The 20042-nt window shown below is 31.9% G+C and overlaps 1 protein-coding gene across 4 annotated transcripts in view; it reads left to right on the top strand.

Annotated features, from left to right (window-relative positions):
• Positions 1–20042, top strand: part of LOC145279814 (mitochondrial fission factor-like) — an 86532-nt gene that overhangs the window by 5885 nt on the left and 60605 nt on the right. Inside the window, exon 1 of one of the 4 annotated variants that reach the window (XM_080131181.1) lies at positions 13385–13554. The exons of 2 other annotated variants lie outside the window; for them this stretch is intronic. In XM_080131181.1, coding sequence (XP_079987307.1) covers positions 13504–13554 — 51 coding nt within the window. In that variant the 5' untranslated portion in view covers positions 13385–13503. Of the gene's footprint in view, positions 1–13384; positions 13555–20042 lie in introns of those variants that run through there. One more of the 4 variants, XM_080131183.1, reaches the window with a different exon arrangement.

The raw sequence follows: 20042 nt of genomic DNA, 5'->3' as shown, positions 1-20042 counted from the left end.
AGCAGACTTCAGTTATATGAAGAAATCATATCAAGATTTAATTCAAAAAAGGTCAAGAGGATGACCAGCAAAGAGATTGGTTGATCAGATAAGGGGTGAGACTACTATGTTGCTTGTGACAAGTGAAAGACTGGCCCAAGATCATAAGGAATTCTGTTATTGTTTTTAAGTATGTGGCGAAGCTCTCTGGAGTATGCAAATAAGTCAAGACCTAAAATAATTTAAATAATAAAAATGTTGAATGTATTTTATTTTTTAAATTCTGCCTCAATCTTCTATGATATAAAGGGCAGTTGTCTGTGTATGTCTAACTGAAAGTCCAAAACTACAAAACGAGCAGCCACAAAGTTGGTATATTCTTGATCAGCATTGCACTGGATGAATAATATGGAATTTGTATTTAGATTATTCGGTCTACTGTTCTCACTTGAGTGTTATTTCCACAATGTTTTGGACAAAGTAATATCTGACCTTCAGGTACATTTTGTTGAACTCTGGAAATCCTCTGGGAAATTTGAATGGAACACTTTAATCTGTGGGGTAGCATGCTTTCATTCAATTAGCCATAATGAGGTAGAAAAGTCTTAGTATTTCCCTGCACTGAAGATTGAATTTTTAACCTCTGGAAGAGTGTCACTTACAACTGAATTTTACCAATTACTTTAGCCATTACATCAGCTAAAATTTCAAATGCTTTAAGGAATTATGATCACACTGAAGGTTTTATCTTTGATCAAGACACTGCTCACTCATAAATTTGAGTGGGCTATGATCAAAATTGTTTTTATTTTTTGTACTGGTATAGCTATTGAACAAGATAAAACCGGCTTTTGCCAACATAGAATTATGTAAACAGAAAAAGTTGAATGAAAATGAACCATTGTCCAAATTAAAACAAAATGGCATTCCAACAAAATTAAAATAATGATGAAACAATATTTAAAGTAAGAAAAACGACAGTTAAAATATGAAAAATTATTTGACAAAAATTTTTTTTTTTTCTAACCAGACAAAAACCGAACTTTTATTTTATTTTTTACCTACTTTACTTTTCTCTTTACTTAAAGTTATTTGTTGACTTTTACCCCATTTTTCTATTGGAAACACTTGACAATCAACAAGTTACAATGTAATCAATTTAACTATTTACATAAACGGTTAAAAAAAAATGAACAAAAGTTTGTTGGATTCAAAAGTTGTATTGTTTTTTTCTCCAAGTAAAATTCACATTTAGACCAATAAAAATATAATATGAAAACGTGTTTGCGACAGAAGTAATTCTTCTATCTTAGAAGAATCTCTGTATCTCCATTTTGACAATGTCTTTTTAGGAAAGCTAATTTATATATGTATTCATTTCTAAATTATTTGCTGATTTTGCTCATTCGATGCCGCTTTGCAATTTAATTCTTATTTGGTATAATGGTAAATGACTATAAGAAAAAAAAATGGTATGGTAAATGACTATAAGAAAAACAAAATTAAGAATAGAAATCACTAAATTAATTGGATAAGAAAAAATTTGAAAATTTTTTACTTCAATGAAAAGTCAAACAAGTGAAATGTTTTCTTTCTAACCATGTTAATATTTGTAAAGTTTTCTTAAAATGGATACAATTTCTAATGAAGATAAGTTCGTTTTTGAAATGCATAATCAATGAATGTTGAATGAATTTGTTAGGTAAATAAAATATTAATTCATTTTTTTAAATATCCCCCCACACATATCTAAAATTAAGATAATGTGGAACGTTCATCCCCCCTGAATAAATTGTTATAGAAGCAAGAATGCTTCGAATCATAGGAAGGTTGGCCAGCCAAAGAAAACTTGAATCGAAGTGATTAGAAAAAGCCATACAGTGGAATTTGGAGATAATGGACCTGTTGAACTTTGAGGAATGGTGGGTGAGCTTACCAAATATCAAAACATCTGGACAAGGGAAAAGTGACATTGAATAAATCTATTATAGAAAGTTGTCTGTGTGTGGCCATGTATGTCCAACTAAAACTTCAGAGGAGGTGGGGGTCCAGCTTCTAATTAAAGGGAGTTTTTTTTAAGGGGCTAATTCCCTTATACCAACTAATCCTTGAAGAATTTACATAATGGAGAGTTGTATCTGTATGTCTAGACAGAAGGGCTGAGCGGAGAAGAAACCGAGAAGAGATAAGTCTTAATAGAAATAGGTTATACTTTTGCCACAGGCAATGTGGAGTAGCTCGGCTAGTGTGAATGTATATATTAGTGTTAGGACAATTAATCAGAATCAGGAATCGGAAAAATCAGAACTTTTTAGGGTATTGAAATAGAAAAATTTGAGCTTCATTTCAGATTCCAAAAACGATTCTTTTAATTTTTTTCTTTTTATTAAAAAATGAAAACGTGTTTATTCATTAGAAAATTGTTCATTTACAACATAAAACTAAGAGTCAAAAACCATAGGTGAGGAATGCTATTCACAGATGTAGAATTATCTCTGGAGTAATTTATTTTTTATTGCTAAATTATGGTAAGCAAAGTAAATATAGAATTCACTTGCTTATTCCTTAATTAAATTTATTTTCGCACCTACTTTCTAAATGTCTATATGATGCCTCTCTGAAAGTTCAGTTTAATATTAAATGATCTAAACTGCTGGACAAGTTTTATTTTATTTGTTTGGCGTTGCTTTGACCTTCTCATTGTCTGATCACACATTGGCACGAATTAAAATGATGAAAATTTCACAATGAATTTATCAAAATCTTAGATACAATGCATTAAGAGAAAACATCTAGAAGTTTATCAAAAAGAAATTATATCTACATTTAAAAGTAAACTGATAAAATTCTACATTTTTAGGCGATTATGTGTGAACACACTAAAAAATATTTTTAGAATTTAGAGTGGAGGTTAGTTGCACATATAAATTTTACATAACATATTCCCCATTTCCAGGCCATTCTAACTTTTAGGGCAGTATCTTATTTTTGATCACCAACCCTAAGTCCAAATCATACTTAATCAGTTTATTTTTCATCTTACCATCAGGACTTAGGATTAGTAGTAAAAAGGAGACGTATCTTTCATGATTTTAACAATGACATATTTTATGCTAAAGGTTGAGCAGGAATATTAGCATGGTCTAAATTTAAAACAAACAAAATTGTCTTTAACATGCTGTGTGGTCCAAAAGCAGTGATCATTTTGTTAAATTTATATGCGAAACTTATTTTTGTTTTATTTTAAGTTTTCCAGGCTGTTTTACATGTGATTGCCAAAAAAAAAAAAAAATAAAATGAAGAATTGCATTTTTCTTTTTGGGTAAATTAATCTAGGGTGCAAAGGTATGTTATTTTCTTTCATAATGCAAAATTATAATTGCAAATTAACAAAAGAAAAAAAAACACTGATATTTTCATAAGAATGCAGTATTTATAAAGTAGCGGAAAAATGGTTAAAAATGAAATTTTGAAAAACATTTGTCAAGAAAAGAATACTTATAAACATATACTGAGAGTTATGACCATAAATATAAAATAATTTAAGAATTTAGAGTGAAGGATGAGTTTCACATGTAAATTTAACATAAAATGAGCTATTTCCGAGATATTGTAGTGTTTTAGAGCAGTTAACAAAATCTTATTTTTCTCTGAGAGATGAATTTTGTGCACTTATTGTTTTTCGGAAGAGGGTACTTTAAGTGATTATTCATGGTTTTACAACCTTGCAAGTCGGACTTAAGAGTTAGTGGTAAAAAATTTAGTGAATATCCCTAAAATTTGAATAACCCTGGAATTATCATTTTAAATTAAATTTATATAAGGAATAACTCCCCCACTCTAAATTCTAAAGAGAGAAGGCACAAAATTATTACCAAAGCCTCCACCCATCGTATGCTTTTCCCATGTTAAGAATGATTTACTAAATAAGAACATTATTATTTTAAAAAAACTAAATAAAAAAAACTCCTTAACATAGGAGGAGACTTTAAGAATTCTATTTTTATACGGTCATCTTATTTTTTGTACCAATTGTCAACTATTTCCAATTATTTACAAAACAATGCAAATGGCATTTTGTACACTAATGATGAAGTAATACAATTCTACTTCATTTTAAAATAAAAAAAATCTTTAGTTGTCTCATAATTTTCAATCAATTACAAGGAAAACATTTGAAAAATATATTTAGAAAGATGTATTTGTGTAATGTATTCCTTCCTCCTAAGTGTTTGCAAAAAATATATGCAGACATTAAAAAAAAAAAAAAAAAAAATCTCGAATTAAATATTTACAAATTTAAAAAAAAAACGGAATCAGGGATTTAGAAGAGAATCTATAATTGTATTGAAACTGGGGAAAAATTTTAGAATTGTCCCATCACTTTTCTGAGAGAGAGAAAATTAACTAATGGTAATCCTTTGTTTTTTATACTCCTCCCTTTCCACTTGATGTATCTTCCATGAAACTAACAGAAATATATAATTGAGATGTAGACAATATTTTTGGTATCATCATATTGTATGAATCCGAAGATTGTATTTTTGACATTAGTTTTTCTGATATTTTTCTAATCGGAATTCTTTCTAGAAAGACATTGAGGATTACAGGGGGGACCACATGAAGGTTGCCAATATCCTAAGTGAAAGTGATTTTTTGTGGAATGAATTGGATTTGAACTTGGGACACTCAGGTCATTATTCCATGTTGTTAATCACCAGACCACTTTCACCTCACATTTCTAGTATAGAAATACAAATATACTCGTATATCCACAAACAAGCTTTAAAGCTGCATTCTGAATTGACTTTAAGTCTGCTCATGCAGAAGGCTATTTGTGACACGGTTTATAACACCTTTGTATGTACAAAGAATAGAAGTAAACAAAAAGCTATGAAATATGACTTTCCTGATATATATTCTCCCATTGAAAACAAAGGTTTCATATAATTATGTGTGTATTCAATGCTAAGTTCCCTTCCTCAGATCATAACCTTTGTAAAAAGAGCAATGTATTAACTTATGGAGGCATTTATAACAAGAGCCAACTAAACAAAAGGGATGAAAAAATAAATACACAACAAATGTTATCAGAGGCAAAATGTTATTCTATCTACCTAGATAAGTTATTTTTGTGTTCTAACTTGAAGTATTGTTTAGCTTGATACAGAACTAATGTCAACTCCTAAAGTTAGAATGAAAAAGAAATTACTGACATTAGTTACATGGAGTGTTGATAATTGCTAAAAAAAATCGAAAATTAAACAATTACATCTAATAACTGTCATCAATCATGCAAAAATATGTTCAACCACATGTATGACTTTCCCACAACCACCCTCTCCACCCACTGCTTAAAAACAGTGGGCAGTAACTTGATATAATCATCTTAATTGAATCAGTCATTTTTCGAAGATGTGTGGTGACATGATGTAGCTTTCTCTGTAAATACACCTAAAGACTATCACAGTTTGAGGGGATATAGTCTTACAGGCTCGCCACTTGTTCTATGCATTGCACAGCTAATTTTGGCAAAAATTATTCTGAGAAGAGCCAGAGCATTTTCGGTTTGACTGGGTGTTTGATCTTGAGTAGTTAACCGTTAGGACTTTTGTATGAGGTGTAGTGAAATTCTTCATTCAGCGCCTTTTCCGTAGTCACCACTTTAATGCTCTTCTCTCGCCAAGGTCTGCATTTATAACGTAGTCTGATTCCGCTATTAAATGACGACTTGCATGTCTGGTCAGCATTCTAAGCTATGATGCGGGCGTGACTGACTGAATGGAATGCATATAGAGGCATAAAGATCAAAAGGAAGGGGAGGAGAAGCAAAGAAAAGGAAAAGATGTGTGGTGATTGGGAAGTAACACTCAACAAGCACGTGTCTTCTCTCTCCTACTACTCTTTCGAAAGCGGGCTAGCCGGCCTGGCAGCTGTGTCTAGTGCTGTGTATTGAAAACCGGTCGATGTAGCCAATTAAAGAGAACAATGTTACACATTACCTTACCTTGTTTGGATCTTTCTGTAGAATTTTGTTTTCATCTTCTCACAGAATTATACAGAATGTCTGCTAGGATCCTTTTTTTAACCCTCCAGCTTGCATCTCACAGCCTTGAAACCATTCAAAGAGCATTAAGTTGCAGCTAAAATGTTTAAAAAATTTAAAATCCAAATCATTGTGCAAGTCATTCTCTTTGAATATTCTGGTGCTTTCTAAGCATCCATGGTCTCCAGATCTCAAACCCAATAATAGTACACAGAAATAGCTGTTCATTGCACTTTACCACTATTAAATATTTCAAATGGTTCTGAAATCAATAAAGAAATTATAAAATTTATCCTGAAATACCATGTAGAAACATATGACTTATTATATTGGATCATCACCATTGTTTATTTCAAACTTTTTAAAGATAATTTATTGCACTGTAGAGAAAACATTTTAATTGCTTTCATTCTATACTTCAACATGGATTAGTTTAAAAGAAATGACAAAATCAGATACATCATTTAAGATTTCAAAATAAAACAAATTTTCACAATGTTGTTGAATTGTTTTACGTTTCATTTTAAATCATTTCTCATTTCGTATTTTTTTCAATTCTGTTCAAAATAATCATTTATGCAGATTTGCCACAAAATATGATTTCCAATACAATCATTCAATTGTGTTCTGAATTTTTGAGATTCGTATTTGGATTATTCAAACTACCGTTCATATCCTGATGCTCAAAGTGAGAATGATAGTCCGAATAATCCAGATACGAATCTTTCAATTGTTTGAAATGTACTTGAATTTTTTTTATAAACCTACAAATATGTAGGGGGGGGGGATAATGACCAACTTAGTGAACCAGTTGTCGGATTGACTGATTATCAGCTACACGTATTCAGTTGGACTCTTCTCAGTAGGAATGCTAGAATAACTTCTCTATCATTATCTCTATGAAGATTACAGAAGTGCTTTTTAAAGGACAGTCCTGCTATAAGCAAATTAGAACTGTACATTATAGTATTTTGATTCATTGATATCGTAAGATAATTTATCCATAGATATACACATTTTATTTACATATATACTATTATGAGCTGTATATCTTGTTTTTGTAATTAAAATTCAAAGCTGTTTTAACTAGAGTTGCAGAGTCAGGTTTGGAAAGGAGTTAGTCTGACTTGTAAGAATACTAGGAATTGGATTTTTTTTTAATCTCCGAAAAATCGACAGGAGGTTAATGAAACTCTTCAACCACACTACAATGAACACCAACAAATCTCACTTATAACATTTTCTCTTTGCTGTCAAAAAATATAACTGCTTGTTCTTCTTGTATGCAAATGAATGCCACCTATAAAAATATCTAACTACAAGTTGTTTTCCACTGAAAATACAGTGCTCAACATGCAGAACGGTTCACATGCTCCAAAGCTGAGTCTATTCACTATCTCTACAAATTTATTTTCCAGGAACTGTAAGTTTATGGAACTCTCTTCCTGCTTTTTGATTTCCTCCTACCTATAGTCTTGGTCATTTTAAGATTAATGTCAATAGGCATCTCCCATCTTTTTGATAATCCTCTTTTATTTTTGTTCACTCTTTACATCAAGTAGCTTCACGTCTTATCTGGAGTAATTTCAATAAAAATATTGATATGCAATGATGTATAAAATCATGTCTTGTAACACTGTTTTGAAAAAAAAAAAATGTATGTATTTCATTAGCATTACAAGATTTTATCAATCTGGTAAAATAAGCTGCACAAAAGAAACCTAAAACCGTTTGAATTATGCAAATGTCATCAATGGTCCAAAAGTTACAAGAATTTAAATTGCAAAAAAATTGTTTTTCTGTGAACATTTTTCTTTAATAAATTCGGTTCTTGTCCAGAATTTCCCCTATCTTTAAAAATTGAAAATAAAGAAATTTGTATGGTGTATGCACCTGTGATGAAATGAAAATATAATATTCAAGAAATTAAATCATGTAAATTAATTAAGTAGTTACATTTTTAAATAATATAATATAATAAATAATATAATGGAATTGATATTAAAAGTCTACTTTTATATTTAAAAATTATTAAAATTAATTTAATATACTCGGTCAGGGATATGCGAGCGACTTCACGGAGGTTTACTAATTTGCATATTCTTTGAAAAATGAACATTCATTAATCAATTTTTTATGATTTCTTATTACAATTGGTTTCATGAGCCTGCTAGTTTTTAATGTAGGGGAAATGCTGGATAAGAACCATACTATTTTTTAAAATGTGGGTCAAAATATGAACCTCATCATTTCAAGAAATTTGTTGTGGCTATTTGGTACAGTCAAAATAATAAATTGAACTTCTTTTTTTAAGAATTGGAATGCCATCTTTACAAATTGATGATTACAGCTTTGTGTCAACCACTAAATTTACAGCTAGAAAACCTGATGTGACTTTCCTTGATAATTTAATGAACGATGTAAGAAAAAAAAAAATTATTTTATCTGCATATTATTGTATCTTTTATAAGAATATATTAGAATAAAAAGAATGATTTACAAAGCCATTAAAAAATGACAATACATATCTAACTCTGACTTTATAGCTATTTTGAAGCTCAAAGTATGGTAGTAGCATAGTCAATTGAAAATGATGTAATCCTAAAGTTTTGTTTAAATGAATACAAACTTTTGGCTTGAAGTTTGGACTTGTTAGCATGTGTCACGTTGTATCAATTTTTCTTATGAAAGAAAATTTCAACAAATAAAATTATTTAATTCTGTACATGTGATAGAATACACATTTTTGGATACACCAACCAAAGTTGTTGAAACTATTTATAGATTTATATCATATCCAGTAGCATTCATCCGAGACAGGTTGAACTGCATCCCCACCCCCCTCTGAAGAAGTATATCTAGAGAATATAAAATTCACAAGTCGTCCACAGATGTATGTATATCCTGGTTAGGGGGGATGACAATGTTATGTTTTTGGAGTTCTTACAGGGAAGTGTCAATGTCCTCCTACATACATCACCTAGTATTCCCAAACAGTCACCCATCTGGTACTGATCAGATTTAATGTTTAACTTTGGTGGTCTAATGAGAACCAGTGTGTTAACGTGATTATGCGATTTATTACCATTTTGTTTACTACTTACTTGAATTTATACAACTGTTGCTTGAATTGCTATAACATTGGTAATACTTTATTTGTTCTCTATATATATTTATTTGCTTTGACTTGTCATATAATTGTAATTTAATCCTTTTCGGCTTTGGTATTTATCGTAACCTTGTCAGCTTCAATTTCAACACTAATCTTATCTCTCAATTTTTATCATTTGACTTCTTCATATTCCGTTTAACAGTCCATTTTACATGTTGACATGTGTTGGACTGCTTTTAGAAATTGGCTATCTCTGTCCAGGTTTTTAATTTATTCCTCTTTCAAATCCATCTTTATACTTTCTCCCATGTTTTCATTGGCTTTCCTCTGCCGACTAACTCTGCTACCTCATCTCTTCTATATCTATGAGACCAACAACTCTCATCCATTCTTTCATTGCTACCAAATGAATATAGTTTCACACCTTTCTGTATGCTGTCCAGATTTAATCTTCTTGAAGGTCATCTTTTGATAAAATATATATATATATATATATATATATATATATAAATAAAATGGTCATCAGTAGTGATGGGACGACTCCAAAATTTTCCTGATTTTGATACAATTACCAATTCTCTTCTACATTCCTGATTCTGATACAGCCTAAAAAGTGTAAAATTGAAATGGGGGAGGGGGTGAAGAGTACTCATCTGCTTTTAAATGTAAATATAATTTTCTTAATTTGACAAACTTAATACTTTCCCTTTATGTATTGTTTCCAAGATTTTGATTAACTGATTTTGAGATTTTCTCCTACGTTTTTCACTTGTGCTATTTTTTTCTTATTTATCTATTCATGCCAGTTTTACGTGTGCTATTTTTATCAGGTTATTTTTTTTTTTTTTTTTCAGTACCATTTTACTGAAATTTATGATTTATAGATTTTAGTTTTAATGTTAGTTTAAAATTAATAAATATTTATCATTTTATGATCCCGTTTTTACAATAATCATTTTTCTCTAGCTTGTCTGAAGCGGTTTCCAGAGAGGTGGGGTACAAAAAGACAAAGATTATCACACATATATATAATCATGCTCGTTATAAGTCCAAGAAACTGTTTCTCTAGGGCTTACTATGTATGTAAGCAAATGTGTTCAATACGTATCTTATTTTAATTTTCAAATTTCACTCAACGCTTCTAATGGATATAAACATTTTACATTTGTTGCAATTAATTTTGCAAAAGTTATCAGTTATGTTAACCTGTTTTTTTTTTTTTCTGAATAGATCCTAATTAGTTAAATATCTTATTAATATATGAAGAATTGGTGCATTTTTATTTGAAATAATGGCTAAAATGTGGTAAAAAGAAACAAAAATATAGAAAAATCTTTATGATGTACATATTCATCAAAGAAGTTTTCCACATGTCTGAATACCCTATATACCAAATTACAAGTCTGTAGATCCTAAATTTGTTGAGTATATAGGTTGAGAGTTGTCCTCTCACACACACACACACAATCACACACACACATTATCACTTTTATAGATATAGATTATCGGTGTAATACATTTTAAAATAAAACTTTTTTTCCTCTCCAACCAGAGCTTCTGGATAAACACTATTCTTAGTCTTTCCGTATGGAACATTGCCAAGGATCATTTCGTGATTTTACTTGTGAGACACCATAATTGGCTGTGAGAAAATATGCTTTTTGTAATAGTAATCCAGCCACCTTCAATGTTAGTCCCCAAGATTTCTTGATAGGCATTGTAAAACATATGTTGATTGGTAACTTCTGAAATGTTTCACTGGTTGAGACACATTTTTTGACAGACTGAGGAGAAATTCATCTGCAAGCTAGTGGCTTGAATTGCACCCACTAGCTGGAGGAAACACAAAGGTGACTAATTGAAGGCATTGATTAAAATGGTGAAAGATGACTGGTCCCCTACGTTTTTGGTATTCATCATTGAATCCAGGAAGGGCTGAAGTATGCTGAAGACTCGGCTGCCAATTAATATGGATGGACCATATGTGGTGATGGTGAACTCATTTGGAACTAAAGCCACTATAGATGAATGGTATTAGAAGCTACTGGTAACTGCAAACTTTTGAAATTAAAAGCAGTGTCACTGTTTATTTTTTTTCAGCAGTGAAATGGTGTTATAATACTGTGACATGCCACTTCAATCAGATGTGGCATCAAATCTTTAACAACCAATTTTGTATCCTTGTACAAACATCCAATTTTCCAGGCAGTATGGCTATTGTTGCTCCTGATGACTTCTTTAGATTTGTGACCATGTTAACAGATTTGTATTTTAAATGAAGTTGCTTACAATTTTTATATTTTTACAACCTGATTGTGTAGGGCAAATATTGTTCTCGACCAACCATTGATGATTATGAGAGATTTGGTTAATGCTTGGAAAAATCTCAACTGATATTATAAAACTGAAACCCATTTTTTACTTAGTGTAATGTTATTATAATCAGGGATTTGAAATCGGGTTTTGGAAAGCATCAGACTCCTAAGAATCCTAGGAGTATTGAATTTGATTTTTAATATCTGAATAATCAACACGGTCTGAATATTAGAAAAGTCTTAAAGAATGAGTTGAGGGCAGAATTTTTGGCATTCTATAAGTCTGACCTTATACCTCCTGACCTTGACATGAGCAGCCACAACTGTATCAACTTTCAACGTTTTAGCAAATACAATAAAATTATGATATTTAAAAAGATGAACTCTCATGTTTTTTTTGTTTTTTTTTTTTTATTTATTTATCAACGTTTTTATAAATGTGAATAATTTAAATGGCTCTGATGCCATTTGCAATCATTGGCAGTCAGTCATGGATGATATTATCTATTTTAATCTCTGTCCATGTAGAGTTGCAGTTCATGAAAAGGTCAGCAGGTCATAAGTTATTGTACTCTGAATTTTCGCATTCATATAACCTGGACTTTCTGTGACTTGATAGTATGATAAACGTCAAAGTTCTCTTGCACTTGTTTCAGCATTAAATAATCATAGATTATGTCGGTTGCGTTCTCAAAGTTAGACCCATATAGCAATGCATCTGACAAATTGATTCTGGCTAGCCAACTTTTCTTGTTGCACCAAGTTTATAATACTAAAAAAATGTACTTTGGTTTATTTTCTTTCAAAAATACTTATTCTGACCTGGAACATCGATAAAATGGAAAAATTTTTGCAATAATGCCCTTAAAAAGAAATCAGATTCAATAATTTGCTTTATTTCCACCATCAGTTGTTAAAAGAAAAGATTCAAGTATTTTTTTTAAATTCTTTTTGCGTATTAGTGATCTGTAATATTTTAACTTAATTGTTAATATTTTAAAAAATTGTAAAAATCATAGTCATATTTTTCATCTGTTGTATCTTACCACCGTGCTTATGTAGGAGGGGGGTCTATCTCCAAAACACTTGTCAGAGTTTGTGACATTTTTCTATTTTATGGACGTCTGGTGCAGCACAAACCCTACAATGTTATTGTACGATCTTTGGACTGAACAGATTTTAGTTTGTTCCTAGCACAAAGGCCAAGAAAGCCTATTTTAATTTGAGTTTCACATTCAGCAACATCAGATGAAATTTGACAGAGATCCTGTCCTTTAAAATGAATACTCCATATACTTTTTAAACTTTTAGGTGTTGTCTTTGTAAACAGTTGCCATTTTGGGTGCTCAAAGTTCTGTCAATTGACGTATTAGACCGGTTAATATTTCATGACTGATTAAAGTTTAATTGTGGAACTTTCAATTAAATTGTCACTTGTAAGTAAATAGCATTTATTAAGAATTTAATAAAATATAAAAGAAATAGTCACATAAAGTACAAAATGTATATCATTTTTATGTCCCTATTCATGTGAATTGCTGCAAGAGCAAAATTGAACAGAAGGTTAGTTTTTATTGTAGGGGTTATCTAGTTCAACCCCCTCTCCCTCAAATGCACTAGGACAAAAATGAAAAAAAATCCCCAGTTGAGGAGGATTTCTCTTGATTTAGGACAAAGCAGCTACTACACTTTGTTTCTACTATCAGGAAGATCATGAAATGAACATTTGATAAAATAAACCCATCAAAACAGCCATTTTAACAAGATGACCTATAACTCTGGTAGTCTAGTACGCTATTAAAACTCTGTGGATGCTATTTTTCTTGCTTATTTGTTTGTATTTTGTTACCATGCATACTCAATGGATGAAGTCATAAAGCTACTATTATGACGTTATCCAGTTTCATATATATCTTGATAATTACTTGAATGGTGTATGTTATATATATGACACGCACACAAACAGCCTCTCCAACCACCAATATTCATGACAAATAAGATTACCTGAGAATTCTTTTTTCAAACTCCTTGGCTTAACATTCACAGACTATATGAACTTGAACAAATACATTGAGGACATTGCGAAGGCTGTTGCAAAGAAGGTGGGTTCCTTTTATTGTGCTAGAAGACTACTCGCACCTGAGAGTATACTATACCTCTACAAAGCCACCATTCACCCATGCATGGAGTATTGTTGCCAAATTTGGATTGGTGTATCTACCACTAGTCTCCCTCTTGGATAGGGTCCAAAAAAGTTTTCAATCTAATAGGTCCCACTTGGTCAACTAAGCTCCAACCCCTGTCCTATCGCTACAATGTTGGATTTCTATGCCTGTTTTACAAGTATTTTAGTGGAATGTGCTCTGAACTCGTTGCACTTGTGTCCCCTCGACATACATATCCCCGACAAACCCGCTTAGCAACAAAATCACACCCCTTCACTGAGGTCCTTAAATGCCAGAAAGCTTTTTACTCAAATAGTTTCTTCCCTCAAACAGCTAAACTTTGGTAGTTCCTTCTTGCTACCTGCTTCCCTGACTGTACTGAAATGTAGAAGTTTAAATGTAATGTAAACCAACATGTTCTTAATCTTTCCTTATGTGCAAGTGGCAATTAGGGGGTGAATGTGAGTAAAAAAAAAACAACAACAAAAAAAAAACAATCTGATTTCCATCCGGCAAGATCTACAGCTGATGTACTGATTGTAATTTCACATAGAATCAGTGAATCTATCAACAGGGTTTCCTCTTTAAGCAATAACTCTTGACATAGCAAAAGCATTTGATCAGGTTTGGCATAAAGATCTACTTCATAAGATTTCCAGCTATGGAATATCTGGAAATGTCTGCTCAACCATTGCATCTTTTTGCTTTGATAGGTTTTTAAAAGTAATCTTCGATGGGCAAAAGTCTGAAGCTCAAAGTATCACGGTTGGTGTGCCTCAGGGATTCATCCTGGGCCCAACTCTCTTATCTTTATCAATGATCTTCCAAATCACATTCTAAGTTCATTGATATGTATGCAGATGACACTACCATCTGTGGCAATACTTCAAACGCCAACAATGACCAAGATCTCTCAGTCTCTTTTCTCTGACCTTGAGCATGTGGTGTAATGGGGTAAAACGTGGCTGCATCCAAAATCCAGCTCTTATCTTTTCACCATAAACACTTTCATCCCCGCTTGGCTCCAATTGAAATGAATGGCTCTCGTCTAAAAGACGCTTCCTGTTTTAATAAACTTCTGGGTCTGACCTTTACTCTTGACTTAAAATAGAAGACATGTAAAATCTGTTGGCAAGGTCACCGGAAAATATGTCATTTTACCACTCCAGAAGGTATCTAACTCCCGATGGAATCCTCTACTTGTATAAGAGCCAGATACATTCTAAAATGGAGTACTGTTGTCATATCTGGCCAGGAGCTGCTCGGGGCACTCTATCCTGCCTTCTTCAAGTTCAAGACCTAGAACTTGATACCCTTTTTTCTTCCCTACAACCGCTTTCCCACAGAAGAGACATTGCATGTCTCTGTGCTATCGTTATTTTCATGTTAAGTGCTCGTCTGAACTTCAATCTATGATCCTCCATTGCCAAACTTTCACAAAAACATTCGTCTAGCTACAACAATCATAAAAAAGTTTCACTCACTCTTTATTTGTGCTTAAATCTAAATGCAAATTCCATTTCCATGAACAATGCTTCTGTCCTAGAACTGACCGCCTGTGAAATTTTGTTCTGCAAGCCTACTTTACAGCTGATTATAATATGGTAATCTTCAAGTCCAATATAAACAAGTTCTTGTTGAGCCTCCCCCACCTAAATAATCCGTTTTTACCCATTAACTATTAATACTGTTATATTGTTGACCACCGTACACTCATTAACCTTATCCTCGAATGACCTTCAGGCCTTGATAAGTGGTGACTCCCATGTAAAAAAACATGCACGCATACAGATAACAGCAAGTCAAAAAGCAGGAAAAACTCACTTTGAAAATGACAATCAGTCCCCCATCCCAAAAGAATAGATATTTGAGACCGCATTGGAAGGTTCTCAAGCCACTATCTTAAATTTGACCAGCAGAGATAAGATTGTTAATTTTTTATTCCAAACTCAAAACCAGACAAAATACCCATAAAATATGGAAATGACTATTTCTAGTATATGTAAAAAAAAATTTAGTGGCAAGATTGGTTCGTTTGGAAGAATGTCAGAATGAAGACAATCATTTGGTCACGTCAACTGTGTCTGGATGCATCTCATTGGAATTGAATATTGAGTAAGAAAAAAGTCACCATCTCCCAAGGGCCACGCCAACATTCCCATTAAAGTATAAATCAACTTTATTTAAAGGGAGAATTGTAATATAAAGAGCTGTCCAACAGGCTAGCTTTTGTTAAAAACAGAATGTGGATATCCTGGAGTTCCATCACATCTGGCTGCTTCTAGTGAAGGACAAGAACAGGATAGGATGTCTTGTCATCACAAAATCTTACCAGGAATGAAATCATCTTTGGCACCAAACTATCTGAGTATGAATTGGAAGTTGAGTCTGTACAGAAGAATTCTCTCCTACACAGTTATGTAAATTTAAGCATCGCTGTACAGGTGCCAAACTGAACCACAACTCGTCATAACATAAGATATTGTGCGTACATGCAAAGTAGATCTAAAAATGTTCACAATGAGAATAGAAAGATTACATTTTATAAACCTATGCAATTATATCTAAATGTTATTTTACAGAGCTTAATGTTATAAATGTGACTAGGATGATTGTATTGAGTATTGTTGCCACATTTGGGCTGGTGCATCTACCACCAGTCTCTTCCTCTTAGACGGGGTCCAAAAATACTTTCCAGCATAATAGGTCGCACACTATCAACCAAGCTACAATGCGTCTCATCGCTGGAATATTGTATCTCTGTCTGTTTCACAAATATTTTAATGGAATATACTCTGACAACCTCTTCTGCTCCCTCAATGTACATGCCCCTGACTAATCCGGCAAACAACAAAATCCTATCCCTTCAATCAAGAGGTCTCCAGATGCCAAAAAGTCTTCTACTCTAATAGTTTCTTCTCACAAACTGCTAGACTTTGGAATTCTCTCCCTGTCTCCTGCTTGTATGACTGTACTAATGTGCAGGAATTTAAATATAATGCATATAGACATCTCGTTGCTCAACTCCCTAAATAATGTCCCTGTAGACATGGTCCCAAATAGTAACTCCTTATGCCCATATAGCAATGTACCTTGTTTGGGGTGAATAAGAATAAAAAAAATTGTATATATAATATTAAATATATAATTTCTTAACTTTAATAAAGCAGCAGTAGCTGACATATTTGTTATCACTGTTCGTATTTACTTCCCTCCAACACCATGGGAAGATGTGACACAAGGTCAGAGATGGGAATTAAAAAGTTAGTGTCCAAGACGAAACACATTCTGGCCTACAAAAATCCTTCGCAGTTCCGTTGGGAAGGCAATATACACACATTCACAGCCTTTGGCAACTACCATTCATTCTTTATGATGTCATTCATTATAAAGTGTATGTATATATTTCTTTATGATAATCATAAAGTGCACCCAGTGACAAACAAACAAGATGATAAAATTCACTAGACGTCCCATGACCTGAATGGTCAAAGGTCATTCAGATAAAATTCTCTCCTTTTTGGGTCAGAGGTTGTCTACATACAGGATCTGTTTCTCCATCTCTGATTTGATTGATGATATCAATTGTGCACGGTCATCCCATCTGTTTCAATTGATGATATCATTCATTTGTGTATGACGATAAACAAGATTCAGTGTTTTTTTACATTTTTACCCCAAACAAGGCAAATTGCCACTTTGGTGTAGGGGGCTACTATCAGGGGCAACAACTACTGGGGTACTATGTAGGGATTTGGGCAGCAAGATCTCGGTTCACGTTACACTTGAACTTCTGCACGTCAGTACTGTTGGGGAAGCAGGGACCTGTAATGGAATTCCAAAGTCTAGCGGTTCTGGGGAAGAAACTATTGGAGCAGAAAGATCTTTTACATCTAGGGATCTCTCCAGTGTGGGGGTGGGATTTAGCAGCCTGTCGAGTTTGTCGAGGGTGCTCATGTCGTGGGAGCACAAGGTCTTGCAGTTCGTCAGAGCATTCACCACTAAAATACTTGTAGCACAGGCAGAGGGATGTAACATTTCATCGATGAGATAGAGGCTGAAGCTTAGATGCCAGTTCAGGGCCTATCAGGTTTGCAACTCTCTTTTGAACCTTGTCAAGGAGCGAGAGACTAGTAGCAGATGCACCAGCCCAAATGAATGTTTTAAAAACTAAACCATCCGGATGTAGATAGTTTACCTATTATACTAATAATTATGGAAATAATAATCCAATGTGATGAAAAGGAAAAAAAAAAAAATTGAAAATATGTGCTATGTCTATGATCTGAAGAGAATTTGCTTTTCTCTTGAACAAAACAATTGATGTTAGAATAAAAAATGTGGTGCATTTATGAAGTGAAATGAGTTTTGCTGGGAATGTTGTGTGAAATAAGTAGTTATTATCTAAATTCAAATTCTACTTTTATTTATATAATAGATAATTATCTACACTTTTGCAGAATATAAATCAAATTCTAAATATTTCAAATGCCTCCCCTCCCAAAACATATTACAAAAGTAAATAGCGTTAAAAATGTTTAAAATATTTCTTAATATGACTGATAAAATAAGGTGTTTTTTGTTTTTCTTTTCTTTCCTATTCTCTTTTGCCTTTTCTTTTAAATCTTTGTCTTTTCTATCAATAACTAAAATATAAAGTTAATAACATGACCTTCGTAGAATAGATAGCACTCGTTTTTGACATGTTTTTTTCTTTTTAAATTTAATCTTAGTCAAATGTCACAAGTATATTTCCTGTTATTCTACTAATCCAATTGACAAATTGAACTCTGTTCTGATGAATTTCTAGCTCTTCATTTTTTTCCTAAGTTTTTGTATGCATCCGAGCAACTTTAGAAGAAGTTTGGTCTGTCATCATGCTTAAAGGCATTTTTGTCACTAAGCACACAGATTAAATGAATGCATCATAAGAACTTTTGTTGTTTTTAATACAATTTGATCTAATTAGCTATTAAAATGAGCCTATTTTAGAGTTCGAGAATAGGTAAATATAGTTAAATTCTCTTCAATTTCAAAATTTATCTTTATTTTTATAACTTTTAGATGTATGTTAGATGCTTTATTATAATGTACACATTTTTTCTATTGTGTCATTAATGTTTTTGAGGGGCGTGTGCTTTTTAAAAAAAAATTTTGAAGTTGCTAATAGTTGGGTTACAGTTTGGTAATAGTTTGGTAACAGGCGATTTTTCAAATTTAATGTACACAATACTGTTCATTTCTATGCGTATAACGATAGTCCCATCTTAAAGGACCACTCAATATGTCTGGTTTTAATATATGATTTTAAAGTTATCAAGTTTCACAAAAATAAGTCAGTTAAAATTTTAATGAATTAAATGTTTTTACATGTTATAAATTTGAGATTTTTTTTTTTTGTTTTCATGAATATTGTCAATCAAACTAGGTATCACAAATCAATTTAGAGTATGAGAATTAGTAAATTTAGTTGAATTCCTTTCAATTTCAAAATGTGATATCTCATTTATTTTTGGGTTATCTTGATAAAATTTTGATGTAAACAAAATTTGATCTCTTCTATTTTTAAATGTATAATTCTTTGGTGTCATTAAGCAGTTTGCTTTTCTAAACTACTTTCAGTGACAAACGATTTTTTTTTAAATGTTGATATTTTCTTATTTGGAGTGTTACATTTTGCTTGTCTTGTACATATAAAGATAATCCAATTTAAAGAAAAAGGGACGCTTTTCAATATGATCAGCTTAATAAAGGTCCTCAGGAAGTCTTTCACCATAAAAACAATCCAAGGTGAACATTTTAGTGAATGAAAAATTGTTTTACTATTATTGTTTCCATCTGTTTTTACATGGTCCAAATGTGAACGTTTTTGTTATTATTGACTTACTATTAAAAAGAAAAAAATTACCTTGATCACCAATATGCTATGAATCATATCAAGAAGATTCAATGTGTTAGCTGTTGAAAGTAATCTTAAATGGACAAATTTGTGCTTATATCTTTTTGTACTTTTTTAAAGGGGTAATAGGATTTTGTCTAATGTTTAAGCTGGTTTGATCCAATAATTATTGTTTTCATAAGGAATTATTTTTATTTACCACAAGATGACACAATGCATTTGTAAGGATTTTTCACTTGAGAATTGACTTACAAATTTTTTTAAACATCTTTTATGATTTCAAGTGCTATTATATATTTTTATGAAAATCATGTTGAACATTTTCAAATTATTAGTCATACATTGCTGGTCTCTGTAGTTTCATTCTCAGGTTTTATTTTCCTTCTTAGAAATTCAACAATAAATAAGTAACCTCAATAATAAAAAATGAAAACCAGTATTTTCTGTTTTTATTGTTATAAGTTCTTTTGAATATTTGTTAAAACTTTTTCCCAATGTTCATTGCAAGTATGTTTGAAAATAAGTA

This window comes from Euprymna scolopes, chromosome 7 (genome assembly GCF_053919585.1).
Source record: "Euprymna scolopes isolate OS-2025 chromosome 7, ASM5391958v1, whole genome shotgun sequence".
Taxonomy (NCBI): Eukaryota; Metazoa; Mollusca; class Cephalopoda; order Sepiida; family Sepiolidae; genus Euprymna; species Euprymna scolopes.
This window is presented reverse-complemented; position numbering and strand designations above follow the sequence as displayed.